The 15,545-nt window shown below is 37.7% G+C and overlaps 1 protein-coding gene across 1 annotated transcript; it reads right to left on the reverse strand.

Moving 5' to 3' along the window:
• Positions 1-9,515: 9,515 nt before the first annotated feature.
• Positions 9,516-14,455, reverse strand: LOC149214974 (pleiotropic drug resistance protein 1-like). Its single transcript, XM_089391024.1, has 6 exons — positions 12,229-14,455; positions 12,054-12,113; positions 11,601-11,828; positions 11,126-11,297; positions 10,673-10,705; positions 9,516-10,560 (listed from the first exon to the last, which is right to left on the reverse strand). The coding sequence occupies exons 4-6, from the start codon at positions 11,276-11,278 to the stop codon at positions 10,528-10,530; spliced, it is 219 nt and encodes a 72-aa protein (XP_089247150.1). The 5' UTR covers positions 11,279-11,297; positions 11,601-11,828; positions 12,054-12,113; positions 12,229-14,455; the 3' UTR covers positions 9,516-10,527.
• Between the last annotated feature and the right edge of the window lie 1,090 nt (positions 14,456-15,545).

Consider the following 15,545-nt stretch of genomic DNA (forward strand, 5'->3'; position numbering starts at 1 on the left):
TGATTGACCACTCTTAAATACCGCCAACAAGAACGAGGAGAGGATACAACCTCCCAGGATGAACTAACCTCCTGCACATGCTCGAACAACAATGAACAGTGCCACACACTCCCTGATTTGGCCTTACAACTATGACCTAGCCAAGCCACCCAACCATCCGTACAAGTACCATTTTGCTAAAGCCCCTAGATGGCGCTCTTCCTCTTTCAGTCCTCAGCGATAACAAGGGAAGGATAGTCACAAGTATCTTCCCAAAAGCACACAATTGCACTCTCGATGGCTCGCTCGATTCCTCAATATAAGCAACCAGGAGACAAACAACAAGGAAATTATAAATTTCCCCACTACCAGAAACACCCCCTCCTTCGTGAAATTTTCCAAAGGGACTTGACAGAAGCCGGTGCCACTGAAGACCCTGACTGTATGTAAGAAATTTCAGTTTAGAAAGAAAATGTGGCCACAGATAAGGCCACTCCAGCCACATGGTAATGGACAATGTCGCCTTACTAACGACCACCATCAACAATATAGGGAAAGACCTTAACCCGATGTAAACAATAACCAAGAGACTATCGAGTACCCACCAACTTAGAGCAACCCTCCTTTGGTGACACCCGGGGATCCACCTTGCATAACCAAACTTAACACACCAGAGAGGAAAGGAACCTTCAAACGAACTAGGATCACATATGAATGCACAAAATCCTGTCAGAGAAGCCACATTACTAGAGTCCAAGCACTTCGTCAAGGTCCAACTATCCCATGGCCCTGGAAATCTCGCACAACCTTTAACACTCTTGTCGGCCACCCTACACGTAGAGTTCATCACCCAAAATACAACAATCATTACATTGTCATCAAAACATAATATGACAACCATAGGCGCGTCCAGAGAGTTTGATTGACTGCCAACTTGTCGCATCACCTTATGCTTCTTAATGCCTTCACCTACCACGTGCCTCATGACGCGAACAACAAGGTGGTCCGACCAAGTGTTGGTACACCCCCATCAGGATAAGAAATTTAGACTATTGGATTCAATAGTATTAAGCATAAAAGCTTGTCTACATAAAATTAATTTGGTGTGATAGTTCAAATTTATTCATACCATTTAAATTCATGTATATGATATGTAAATATTTTTATCACATTTAGAATTCTTCATCATTATATATATATATATATAGCCGTAACTAGAGGATATCTGTATTAAGTAAAACTTTGTAGAAAAAATCACAACAATAATACCATAAAGGCTTTTTTTTTAGCAATCTTAAACCAAATTTAAAAATGAACTATTTTCTATCCTATATATACGACCATAAAGGGCCAAAATAGCTATTTACAGTAGATCTTGTAGGTATAGCTTCTATAGAATTGATATGGATAAGAATATACTTTGTAAAACATACAAAAATAGCAAAAAGCATGTCAGTTGGCTACCTCATCCTAAGTTGCAATGGCTAAGTCTGAATCCACTTTGACAATTTCTTCTTTTTTATAGAGTTGATGAACAATTTCATCTCACTTTAGGCCCCCACAATGAGAGTTGATAGATTGCACTTGATTGGACCGCCCTAACTGATCCCCTTTGGATAAATTTATAACCATATTGCGAAGAATAATATAGTCCTGTTCCAAAACATATATTTGGTGTTTGAGTTGGACCAAGGTTCCCCTCAGTTAAGAAATTTGAGATGTTATCAAATTATCTTGTTCCCAGATAGTTCTGAAAGTTGCAACAATAACACATTTATTTCTTTGAATGGCTTCCTCATGACTCCTCAAAGCCTTTTGAATCTCTTGTAATTCTCTATAATCCATTATGTACCCAAAATTGCGCAAAGCCAGACTAAAATGAAAGCTATTGTACAAAGGAACATTGTCCAAAAATGGGGATGATCCCATCATTAATTTTAATTCCATCCCTGGGATTAATCCAAGGCATGTTTCACATGTACTTATAATGGACTTCTAGCAGTTGGAAAATATCAAGGTTGGAATCTCCCTTAATTCATCTCTTCCCCTTGTAGTTCTCACACATTTCAAAGATGATTGAGGTGGGAGTTTAATTAACATTGGGATGACAGGGAGTAATAATATAGGTGTGTTCATGAATGATCACAGTCACCCTAGAAGGTGTGTGCATTATGTTATTTTGTATTTGTAGAGATATTTGAGGTCGCTTTTCAATCAAATGGAAACCCTCCAATAGGATATTTCTCCTTTAAATCATATCATGAGCATGTAGATGGAGGCACATTTGGAAAGAAGTGCAACATTGGAAATGTGAAATTGAAGTTCAAAATAGAATATTAGACAAACACATTGAGGAAATGGAAATGTATTGTAATGTGATACTAGGCTTTGCTTGTAGTTCTCAATCTCTTGTGGATCACCCCCATACCCCATCGACTCAGTCAAGGAAGAGTATATTGAAAATCCCATTGTTCAACAAGCTCCAAAAGGACAAATGGAAGAAGCACTAGTTCAATTTTCCAACAAGACTTATCAAAATGAAGTAGTAATGGAAGAATCCCATAGTGGGCATGGAGCTACCTATTTATCCTAGGTTTTTAATGTATTATTAGACCATATTTTTGTGTTGATAGTTTATTAAATATATAGTTGCAAGTATCATAGGAAACATGTCAAAAATACGTGTAGCTTCCATCCTTGTATATTCTCCCTCTTGACATAATTGGAATTTTAGTTTTATTTGATACACCCTTTTAGAAATTGTGTATTCATCTATTAATTGGATCAACTGCAAGTTTTATATCAATACATTGCTATCCTTTTTATTTATTTAATTTGTTTTATTTTATTTATATAGAGTAAAAATCTTATGGAAGTTTCTCATGAAAATTGAATATGTTACAAGTGACATTTGAACCCAAGTTGGGAAGATATCTTACTTCTCTCCACCATTAAGGATGGATCAAATTAACAATTGAGTTATACATTTTTTTCCCAAAGTGAGAAAATAATTTCTAGTACCTAGGGCTATTGACTCAGTAGTATCCTTGGATCTACCCTCACATATCATTACATAATTATTTAGAAAAAAAACTTGGCCACATGTAATAACTCATTAGCGGTCCCATAAGGGGGTAGACTTCCGCTCTTGCGAAATGCCTCTGTGTTTTGGGCCATTAACTTGTTTCCTTACGTCTAAGAAAGACAATCTCTTTATAGCTAAGCAAAAGTAATTTAAGGTCTTACACCGGGACCAAAGATAGTTTTAACCAATCACTAACATCTACTAGATACCTAATATCCCATCTAATCACTGTTGAAGTTATCAAATAGAGGTCATGTTGTATTTAAAGACCCAAGGACTTCGAGGAATTAAAGACGAAGATCAATCAAGCACCAATTTTTGCATTAATGAACTTGCACCAACCCTTTGAAGTGGAGACATATGTGAGTGGGTATATTATTGGAGAGGTCTTGATACAGAGAGGAAGACCTACATCAGGGAAAATTTTAAGAACCCCCCTAAATTTATATCTATATTAAATGGGCGAATCCCCATGATACATAGGAAAAATGGAAGGCGATTTTATCAATAATATAATATGTATATATAAAAAATTTGGCGAATCTCTCACCAAATTATATTATGTTGTAAAATCATGGCGAATCTTTCACCGAAATATAAAATCTTGTAAGATCTTAGCGAATCCTTCACTGAATAATAAAAATTTGTAAGTCTTAGTGATTCTTTTACTAAGTTATAAAACATTGTGAAGTCTTGGCGAATTTTTGATAAAGTATAAAACCATATATATATTTTTTTGTTGTGGTTCCTTTTTCTATTTATATTTCCTGAAAATAAGTATATCTTTAACGAAAATTGTAGGTGGCCTCAACCTGCCGCAGGAAACTAGGTCTGTTGGCCACTTGTCTGCATCGAATGCTGTCCAAAATTTAAAAAGAGTTTTCATTACCATCCAAGCTACATTAGCAACTTTATCTACTAAAAAATTCATATTAAAACAATAAATGATAACCGTCATATTAACCAAATTCTACTTAAGGACCTGTTTCATTCATCTGATGAGTCCAGTGGGGTTGGGGCTTTTGCTTCTCTTCATATCTTGAATGCTCTGTTCAATCCTGTTTATTGTGAGGTTGTTTCGGTACAGTTGCATTTGGACAGATTGGATCTCCCTTTGTAGATCCTTCATGCTTGGCTCAGCTGGTCTGGCATCCTCTGGTTCCTCTCTTTCCTTATAGGTTGTCATTGCTCAGTCCACAATCCTATAGGCTTTACAATCTCTACCTTAGGTTTTCAATCATGCTGCTATGATCCTCAAGTCCGACCACTGGTCGATACCTTATTGAACTATCATGTCCCTTGGAGGGGTGACTTGATCTCAAGGTAGGATGACCTATGCATCAATTTTGGTGTTTATTAAATTTGTTTTTAGGGTGTGCCATATGAAAAAAATCAATATCTAGCGAAGAAAACATCCTCATTGTATAAATAGGTCCATTAACCAATGAAACATATTAATTTTAGTCATAAATGTTTATTAATGAATAACATAACTCTTTGTTGGTAGTGGATATAAGTGACTAGCCCACAAATGTTGCCTCACTTCTTGTGTGAAAAATCAAATCTTCTTGTATTTTAGCTGTTGTTGCTTTCCACTTTCTTTTTCACCAAAAATCCAAACATGTTGGCCTCTCACTTGCAAGGTTTTGATCATGGCTAGCCCTTGCTTTGCCATAAATGACAACACCTCAACAAGCTCCCCCCTTTGTCATTGATGGCAACATGCCCGTCATAATGCTCCCCACAAATTTTTTCTTCTCTTCTCTCTTTCTCTCCCTTTAACATCAATGACACAAGGGGTGCTCCCCTTTCATCTACTCCCCCTGAGGTTGAACCTCCAATCCTTATTCATTTAAGTATTAGCATGCATAGTGGAATGTTTTTGTAAAAAATTATTGGTTCACTTTGGAAAAAGTATTTTGGTTTTATATGAGTTTCTTAATAGTTGTGGAGTATTATCAAGATAAATTTCTCTATGAAAAGCAGAGCCATTTGACTGCAAGAGGGAGACGAAAACTCTAAGTTTTTCTAGAATTATGCAAAGGGCCGAAAGATTGCTAATACAATTTGGGAATTGAAAAAAGAGGACGGGGAAATGGAAAAATCCTTTGAAGAACTGGATTCTCTAGGTGTAAACCACTTTAAGAATCTTTTCGAAGCCCCGGAGGAAGTATCCATAGCGGAGGTCATCAGAGTTGCTCAATTCTTTCCAAGATATGTTGAGGAAGAAGACAATGACTCTATTATGGAAGCTGTCTCTAAACAGGAAGTGGAGGACACTCTCAAGGATATGCAGAAGGACAAGAGTCCTAGGCCAGATGGGTGGATAGTGGAATTTTTCCTTCATTTCTTTGAATTCCTGGGGGATGATCTGGCTGCAGTTGTGGATGAATTGAGATCCTCTGGATCTATCTATCAACCCTTCAACTCAACCTTTCTGGCTCTAATCCCCAAATATGATCAGCCAACCTATTTCGATGACTTTCGGCCTATTTCCCTACGCACCTGTGTCTATAAAATTATTGCTAAAATCATTGCTTCCAGGATGAAACCCTTCTTATCTAGGCAAATCTCTCCAGAGTAGTTTGGTTTCCTGGATGGAAGACAGATTCATGAAGCAGTGGGAATTGCTCAAGAAACCCTGCATAGTTTAAAGAGGAATGAAAAGAAAGGGGCAATTGTTAAAATTGATTTATCAAAGGCCTACGATAGAATAAGTTGGATGTACTTGCGCATTCTGTTGACTCACCTTGGTTTCAGATTCGATTTTGTAAGGTGGATTATGAGCTGCATTACTTCATCCTCTATCTCCTTATTAATCAACGGAGCAGCTTCAAATTTTTTCAATCCGGAGAGAGGGCTGCGACAAGGATGCCCTTTGTCCCCCCTTCTTTTCTTGTTGGCTGCAGAGGGGATGAGTCTGATGATTAGTAGGGCAAAAAGACAAGGAGAGCTCCGAGGAATTGAAGTGGCTGTTAATCTGTGGGTAACCCATCTGCTCTTTGTAGATGACATCATTCTATTCAGCAATGGAAGTGTGGAGGACTGTAGAGCTCTAAAGAGCATCCTGGACCTTTTTCTTAAAGCTACAGGTCTTAAAATCAATGAGCAGAAATCGACCCTTACAATATCGGGTATGTCTTTGGAGGAAAGTGGCAGAGTAGGGGCTCTTCTTCCATTTGAAATCAAATCTCTGCAGGAAAGCTTTAAATACTTGGGCTTCCTGTTGAAACCTGATACTTACCGGGTACAGGATTGGAAATGGCTCCTGATAAAAATAGAAAAGAAACTAAATTTGTGGAGTCATAAATGGTTGTCTCGAGCAGGGAGGCTGGTCCTAATAAAGACAGTTCTGATGGCAATTCCTGTTTACTGGGCCAGTCTCATGTGGGTACCTAAAGGTATACTAGCTTCCATAGACAAACTGTGTAGCAGATTCTTATGGGCCGGATCTAAAGTAGAACATGTGACTCCCTGGGTTGCATGGGATAAGATTTCGAGACCGAAAGAATGGGGAGGATGGGGAATTAAGCATTTGTCTTTTTTTTCAAAATCCTTAGCAGCCAAGCTGGCATGGAGACTTATATCGACCGATTCTCTTTGGTCCACTGTTACAAAAAGAAAGTACATAGCTCCGGCCACTGCAATGGAATGGGTCCACAATCCTGTAAAGTCCTCCAAAAATGCCTCGGTGGTCTGGAAGGCAGTAGTTGCTTCGACTCACACTATTGAACAAGGACTTGCATGGAAAGTGGGGGATGGTACTCGGGTGAGGGTTGGATGTGATCCCTGGGCTGGGTGCTCGGAAAGATATGCCTTATCTCATGATCTGAAATTATTTTTAACTGAACGGGGATATCTTTTTTTGAATCAGGTGGCCAATCCTAGGACTACTACCATTTGGAGACAAGGGTGGTTGACAGAAGCTGACCTTCATTTGGAGGAGAGATGGAGGGAGGAATGGAACCTTTTTGTCTTGGACCTCCAAAACTCCTCTGTTCGGATTTCAGAAGCAAGGGATGAGCTAGTTTGGGTCCATGCACATACAAGAAGCTACTCACCTAAGACAGGCTACAAATGGTTGATGTCCCAACAAGGTTGGGAAGACCCTGCATGGTGGTCAAAACTTCTCTGGAAGTTGAAATGCCCTACAAAAACCAGACTTTTCTTCTGGTGCATCCTTCAGAAAAAAGTGCCAACATGGGATTTCTTGCAGAAAAGGGGGAAAATAGGCCCGGGATGGTGCTCTCTTTGCAAAGCAAATGAGGAACCAACAACGCATTTATTTCTCACATGCCCTTTCAATGTTAGCCTTTGGGCTGAATCCTTGAGACTCATGGATTCTCCCCTCAGATGGGAAGGAGACAGTATCCAGAAAGCATGGTTCCGGTGGTGGTAGGAGGCCTCTGATGACAAAGTCCGCTCCATCCCTCTCCTGATAGCCTGGGGCACTTGGCTAGCAAGGAACCAAGTAATTTTCAAAGATCTTCCCTTCCCTATTGGAAAACTGGCTGTGGAAGGGGCAACAATATACGACAACATACCATCCTCATCTGGAGATTCCATCCACCGCTCTATTCAGACTGAATTTATTAGGGAATCTGTTCCGTGGGCCTACTTTGATGGGGCTGCAGACTTAAATGGACGGTGCGGAGCAGGTTTTGTCATTCATATTACTACTGTAAAATCTTTTCGTGCCTCAATTGGCCTTGGGCAGGGGACTAATAATTTTGCTGAGCTCAAGGCTTTACATCACCTTCTTTGCTAGCTTTCCTTGAAACAGTTGAGACAGGTTCAGATTTTTGGTGACTCAAAGAATGTTGTGAATTGGTTCAACAGGACTCAACATTGCAGAAATTATATTTTGCTTCCTTTGCTTAATGAGATTTTGCATATCAAAAGCTTTTTTAATGAAATCACTGTTTGCCACATCTACAGGGAAAGAAACCAGGAGGCAGATAACTTATCTAAAACAGGTGTACAACAAGATTTGGGGACCTGGTCAGTAACATAGATGGACAAGGGGGTGATCAATCCTATTGACCAGCCAGTCTTCGGATGACATTGTTCTGCTTTGATGTTCTACTTAATATCATGCTGCTGCTGTTATTTTAGTTTTATTTCGAACTACATATAATCTGTTATGTCTCTCTACCAAAACTATGGACTATCTCATTTATGTTTACTTTTCTGAGGGCTGTTTTCCTCATATGAGGAGGCCTGTTGACACAGTTTTCACAAAAAACTTTTTCTGTGTTGTTTTTTCAAGTAACTTTGAGACGAGACCGGAATAGTGCCTACTGCTGGTCTCTACAGGAATATACATTTTGATATGTCTGTTGTTTCATCAGATGATGAAGGCATGCTTTTGTCTTTTTCTCTTATCTCTGTTTCGGTGATATGCCGAGAGATTTGAAAGACTGGAAGTGCCCTCTTTTTGAGAATAATTTTTTCTACTTTGGCAGCCTTAGGGATGCTTATGGGTACCCAAGGAAGTCGTGACTGCTTTTCTCCCTCACCTGAAGGACATCGGGAGTTGATTTGTAATGCAATGCATATGCTATGAGACTCTCTAATATATATAGAAAATACGATTTTTTTCCGTGGAAAAAAAAAAGATAACTTTCTCTACAACCCGTGGTAGAATGTATTTTAAACTTTGCTAAAGAAGAGCACCTGAGAAATTTTTAGATGATGCCTTTTGTTGTTCTTTAATATTGTCGGTTGATCCTTTAGATAGAATGGATGAAACCTCTTTAGTTCTTCAAGGAAAAAACTCTCTGCAATATTTAAAATCTCCTCATAATTCTCACATTTTCTTTTCATAAATGCTTTGCAATAAGTAGAACTATTTGTGAAGCGTTATATTATCTTCCATGCCATGTTGTGACGTTTCTTCTCTGTGTTGCATCCATCCCTATGGTTGTCATGCATAAGATAAAGTGTCAAAAATAGAGACTAGCTGTAAATTGACCTGTGACACTTCATTTTGCCATTCATTTAGGGTGAAGCTTGAGTGGTGAGAAAATTATAGCATTGATGAATTTATTTAGTATTTTTTATCTCTCAATAATGTCTCATCCAAAACAAGGCTTGTGAAATTATCGTTAAGAATAAGGTTTTCCTAGATTTCCATTTCCGAAGAATCTTTTGTGTCATTTTTGATGAGCTAATTATTTGTCAAGTCCACAAGAATGTACAAGTTCACATATTTTATCACATTCCAAGGTTCATGAGAGTGTAAGAATCAAATGCATATAGGTGATTGTTTATTACATAATCCATTGGTGATTCTAGTAGAAGACTTTGAATCTCATCAATTGCATACTGAACTAATTTAGAGTGCTGGCTGTATGTAATGAATTTGTGCCTTATTAAAGTCTAAAATAGACCATATATTTTCTCTAGAAGCTTTCCTCATTCATTGTCATCTGAAAAACATCAGCCCTATATTAAATCATCTTCCAGTGTGCATTGAATATTACTAACTTCATTTTGGATATTACAAGACAGTTCAAAGTATCTAGCCTCTGTTCCAACCTCTACATTAGGAGCCTCCAAAAGTTTTGAATCTTCTTCATCCATTCCCCATATGGGATTAGAAGAATTATATTCACATTCTACAAAGTTTTCCAAGCAACCGTCTTGAGCATTTACGTTGATGGTACAGTCAGAGACTACTAAAAGAAACTTCTTGTCCAAGCATATGTTCTTCCACTTTTCACCCTGCAAAGAACTTAGAAACAATTTGATAGCAGTTGGAGCATAAATAGTACTAATATTTTCAATCATGATCTTATGAGCTTCTTCCATGTTTTTTCTTTCCATACTACCCATCATTGAGCATATTCTAATTTACTGCAATGGACACAAGACTTCCAGCGAACATGTCATTGCACAACTTCAGAGCCTTGATCATATTTCCATCCTTGCAGTATCCATAAATCATTATATTGCATGAAATAACATCTGGGATTAGACCCCTATTCCTCATTTCATCAAACTGATCCTATGATTTCTTCGCCTTGCCCATTTTTCACAACCCATGAATTAACATAATATATGTTGAGATAGTAGGAAAATTACCCTTTTCTGCAATCTCATTCTTGAAGCGAAAAGCTTCAATAATGTTTCCTTTCTTGTTATGTCCATTCATCAAAGGATTGTAAGTGAAATCTAAAACACTCAAGCTTGTATTCTTCATTTCTTGCATCTACTGCTTGAATTTATCCAATTTCCCACTTATAAGCACATTGTATGTCACATCATTATAAGTCAATCCACTTGCAGTTTGCTCCAACTAAGTAGTTTTTCCCTGCAGCCTACCTTTTTGAAGCCACAAATAACTTGATTTCCCTTGTGGTCGGACTTGAGGATCATAGCAGCATGATTGAAAACCTAAGGCAGAGATTGTAGAGCCTATATGATTGTGCACAAAACCATGCACAAAACCCTGCCCACCTTCAGTTTCCTATCCGCTGTCTCCATCTCGGTTTCTACATCACCCAATTGTGAAGCAATCAGACCATAGTGTGTCCAAGAAATAGGAGGTTCCCAGTAGTACCATACATGTATTTTCTGTTTTCAAAAATCAACCAGAGAATTTACCTTGTTAGGATCACTCAATAGGGGGATTGCCAACTGCAGTCAACATTACAATTCAAGTCATTTCTGGAAGAAAAAATTGATGAAGGGATCAAGTGTTGAGAATATGGCCTTACAGGTCAAGGTATAATGAAACCACAGAAGAGATTCCATGCTAAATAAAAGGCTGATAAAACGATTGCAGCAATATGGTAACTTGGAGTCAAGGCTACTGTCATCATTCCATAATATGTATAGTATAGAAAAGTGAAGAACATAACGAAGAGGAACCATAAGAACTTGGGAGCTGTCCACTCGAATGAAATCATAGAATAAACCAAGATGGCATAGACTACGGACTGTATCAAAACATAGGGCACCTCAATTGCCACCGGTACAGATAACAAGGATGGTCATTCGATGAAATTGATCTTCATAACAAAACTATAATTGACTAGCTATTCACATTTAGATTACCTGTCCAAGGGCATAAGGAAGTGCTGAATACATTCCAACAGCTTTTTCTCTGTAAAAGACAGTTCGCTCAACCTCGATAATTGGCTGGACACTCAATGAATTGCTAACACCCAGAAAAAGTACAACACAGTACATTGATCCCATAATATTCATTAGATCTTGTTGTTTTCCTCTGTAAAAGGACACTGAAGAATACTTAGACAACATTGAGCAGTTGAAGCAAAAGATGTTAAGAGAAACACAATTTACTCTGCTTACAGAGAACAACAAAATAGTTTTCAAGGGAAGAAATAAAGACTTCAAGTTCACTTGGAAGACATACGTCAGACTGATTTCTAAATATGCTAAGTGACTCTGTTGACTCAAATATGTAATAGACAATAAACTAATCAATGACAGAGAAAACAAAATGTCAAATTGAGGCCAGACTAATTTTGCAAATAAGTCTATTATGCCTGTCAAGAGAGTGTCCAACCTCTTTGTTCCAAGGTCCCAAAAGACGGTTCCAAATAGTATAACAACCACTGTAGTGAAGAAAAACTACAAACCATTATAGTCTAGATTCCTCCAATATGACCAATGTTGCTTCCAAACGCATGCTAGGCACTAAACTTTGAAGGATTGTGCATACTGTGTTGGAAAATTCAAATCCTGCAAGCCGGGAGCAGGGGTGCTTAGGTCTTTAATAAGAGATTGATTCCATCTGAAAGCAGAACAACACATCAGTCAAAAAAGGTTTAAAAAAATTGCAGTCTATTCTTCGGGGCTACAAGTGACAAAAAATAGCAAAATCAGATATGCGCAATGAAAAAGCTCTTTCTCAAACAAGTTCCTACAATTATGTCTAGACATACTCATAAAGTGTTGATATTATATATATTTCAACAAAGTCCACACCAAGCCTTTCCTCAACAACTATGGAACTCACTTATAGTGCCCATGTCACTGGATTGTATCCTTCTATAATCTGCGGTACTTCTGGAATGACCTAACCAACCAAACAAGAATCAGACAAGATCACTATTTTCTACCACGGATTGATAATGGTAAGCACAACCATTTACTAAATAGCTTATAAAATACAATAAAAAAATCACCCTTACCTCAAAATACTCAATGAGTTTATGAGAATGACGACCCAAAGGACCTGTGTAGATGATTTGGCCACCCATTTTCAGGAGCAAGAGTTGCAGTTCAAGAAACCAATAAAACTGAAGATTTAGCAATTATTGGTTATGTGGAACACTGCTTTATTCTAGCCCTTTTCACCCCTTTCCTTTTGTTAAGCCAAGCAAAGAAACATAAAAAAATGTCGTTGGTTTCACATTGCATAAATTGATCATGAAAGTTTTTGAATTTATCTCATTAAAAGCTTCAAAGATATCAATGCTGGGTTGGTGGATGGTACAAACAACTGTTCAACCCGTATTGAATGTGTTGCGAACAGTACGCATAACTATTGCTGCAGCACGGGCATCTAGTCCGGAAGTTGGTTCATCCATGAAGATTATAGAAGGATTGGCAACTAGTTCTGTTATTATGGCTTCCCTTACTTGGCTCTGTAGAAATACCTGTCACTCCATGCAGCCCTACAAGAGCATCTATCAAAGGAGTGAGCTCCAAAAGCTCCATGACTTCGTCAATAAAAATCTGCAGTTTATTGTAACAGCAAAAATCTGTGAGCACAAGTTGTTTGCATGATCTCATTAACAAGGGAATATTTCACTCGAGTACTGCGTGCAAAGGGGAAATCTAGACCAACCATTCTAGTTTTATCATCATCCTCGCAAAGAATATGGAGCCATGCATAATATGCAAGTGATTCAAAGACCGACATTTGGAAAGTGGATGTCATTTTGTTCACAGTATCCTGAAATGTGAGCAAGTGTTTCTTGCTTCTTGGGAATCCAGAGATGCTTGTGGCTTTCAGGTCAACCTTGAAAAATAAAATATTTAGGCTTTCAACATGTCTGATAATGAGGCATCTAATACTACTATCACCTATAAAGGAGAGGAGGTAAAAATGGTGACATCCTACACTTACACTGGACTAGTATCCTCTAGCCCATCCTTCAGTGTAATCCCAACAACAAAATCAAGGTGGAGTAGAGGATGCGAAGGATCAGAAACACTATAGAAAAATGTTTCCAGGCCAACTTCCAAGATAGGTCATGTATCCAAGACCCACCTCTTGATGTTTAGGCTCTCAAACCACCAAAAAGCCTCCTTCCTAAAATTTTGTTCCAAGCCCTAGTTTTTTTCTCTAACCTCAAAAGGACCAAATTTAAGGAGATAAATTTATCTTGGAAGTTGACCTGGAAACATTAGATGGGCAGTTGATAGTGGATGGGTGGAGAGTTGTGAGTTTGGTCCCATTGCCCTTCCCAGATCACACACTGTTGAGTAACCTGAGGCCTTGGGTCACTTACAAAACTTCAGGATTGGATGCTTAGGCATGGTTAAAGGAGTGGCTTCAAGAATGACAACACATAATTTCCCTGGATATTAGCCTGGGGTACGGGAGTCTCAAGGTATGTATAGTGCTTGGACATATAAGATTAGCTACGTGCCCTGTTTCCTACATTGGTTTAACTATAAGGTATTTTAGTGGCTAGTTTGTGCATCATTTTGTAATCCACGGGAGTCATAACAAGGGATTTACTCTCCTGTTGTGAGCTACTTAACACTCTGCCACATTAAACAAATCTGGTAATCTTCTCAACCATTTGGTTGTATGCCACCCCATTGTATGGATAAGTATTGATAGGACAGAACCTTTGTAGGCAACCTTAGTATGCACCCTACTGTCTAAAATGGGACCTATCATCCAACAATACAATACCATTAGATGACATATCATCACAACAAATAAATTGATTGCTTTCAGCGTGGATGGTACATGTGAGGTCATTGGTTCACTGCCCTGTTTTACCATAGAAGCATAAGGTAGCATTACAATATGCAGTCAACAATGTCATAGTCTATTATTAGACTCATCGGAAGCTAATTCATGTGATGCTACCGGTGTTTCTCACTAGGCATCATTGGTTACCCATGAATTGCAAGTACAGGCTGCATGGATAGTGGTACTCTTAGAGGTATTGAAATAAGGCTAAGCACCAGTATGCCACTTAACATCAGTTTATTTTATCCAACATTATTGGTAAAAGGCATTTGAGTCCTTAATTCAAGCCTAATGAAACAATAATGTGGCTTACGATTGACCTCACTATCTCATGCACAAAGATCACAAAGCTACTATTTTTGCTGCACTTATCCCTAATTGTTTCATAATTTAACACGCATTATCAGTGGTTGCATAGTTGGTATGAATAGACAAATCTAGCATGGATACTGCTAGTCAAACAACCATGTTTGGTGCATGTACTAGATAATTTACTGTGAGGTAAATATAGCCATAAGAACTCTGATATAATAAAGGATTTTCTATCAATATGCTCACAAAATGTTTTCTGTGTTGGTAATTTTTTTTAAAAGGGACTCGTTATATATATCTAGAATATAATACAATAGGATCTTCATGTCAATTGAGATCAGATCTTTAGATCAAGTAACAATTGAATGTGAGGAAGTCAATCCAGTTATTATGATGAAAACCAACTGACAAGATTTGCAAGATAATACACTAAAATGAATATTATTAGTGTTTTGTTTCTTCAGATTGCATTGACTCACTTAGATGGCAGACTTATTGTATTGAAATCAAATCGACCACATTTGCAAAATCAGAAAAATAAATAAGTTCCTTCTCTCTTAAATGGCAGATTGTAAACCAAATTAGGTGGTATTCATTGTTATTGAATGGATGGGAAATAATTACATCTAGGCCTTAATCTCAATCCATTTAAAATTTCTTCCCTTGATAGTGTACTGTCTGTAATCTCTTATTCTGGTTGATGAGTTGTAACAAGCTCAACACTGATATATCACAAAATTATTACCTTGTTACATCAGCCATATGCTTCTGTGTGCTCAAAATCTTTGCCAGTGATGTCTATTTTTTTACCCATTTAACATCAGTGTATATTTGCTAGAATATACACATCAAGATGGTGTTAAGATAGTGTTGTGTGTTAAATGCATTACTCATCACAACGTGGTGTCAAGATATATAATTAAGTGTTGTGTGTTGAATGTATTATTCATTTAAAAATAATAAAAAATAAATTAGGGGTTGTTACAGATTCCATGGAAAGCACATTATAACGATGAGTTGTTCTAAGACGAGCATGAGGTCTGGAAATACAACCCTATAAAGAGACCAACAAAAGTTTTCCAAAATCCAAAGTTTGATGCTTGGATGTAAGATATATTCTACCAATTTTCTTACAATCTCGTTTAGGGTCAATGGTTTTCTTTGGCAACATTCTTATAGACCTCAGCTAGAAGAAATGACTAC

This window comes from Pinus tabuliformis, chromosome 1_1, assembly GCF_031772625.1.
Source record: "Pinus tabuliformis cultivar Carrire ecotype Pingquan chromosome 1_1, CPIR1, whole genome shotgun sequence".
Taxonomy (NCBI): domain Eukaryota; kingdom Viridiplantae; phylum Streptophyta; class Pinopsida; order Pinales; family Pinaceae; genus Pinus; species Pinus tabuliformis.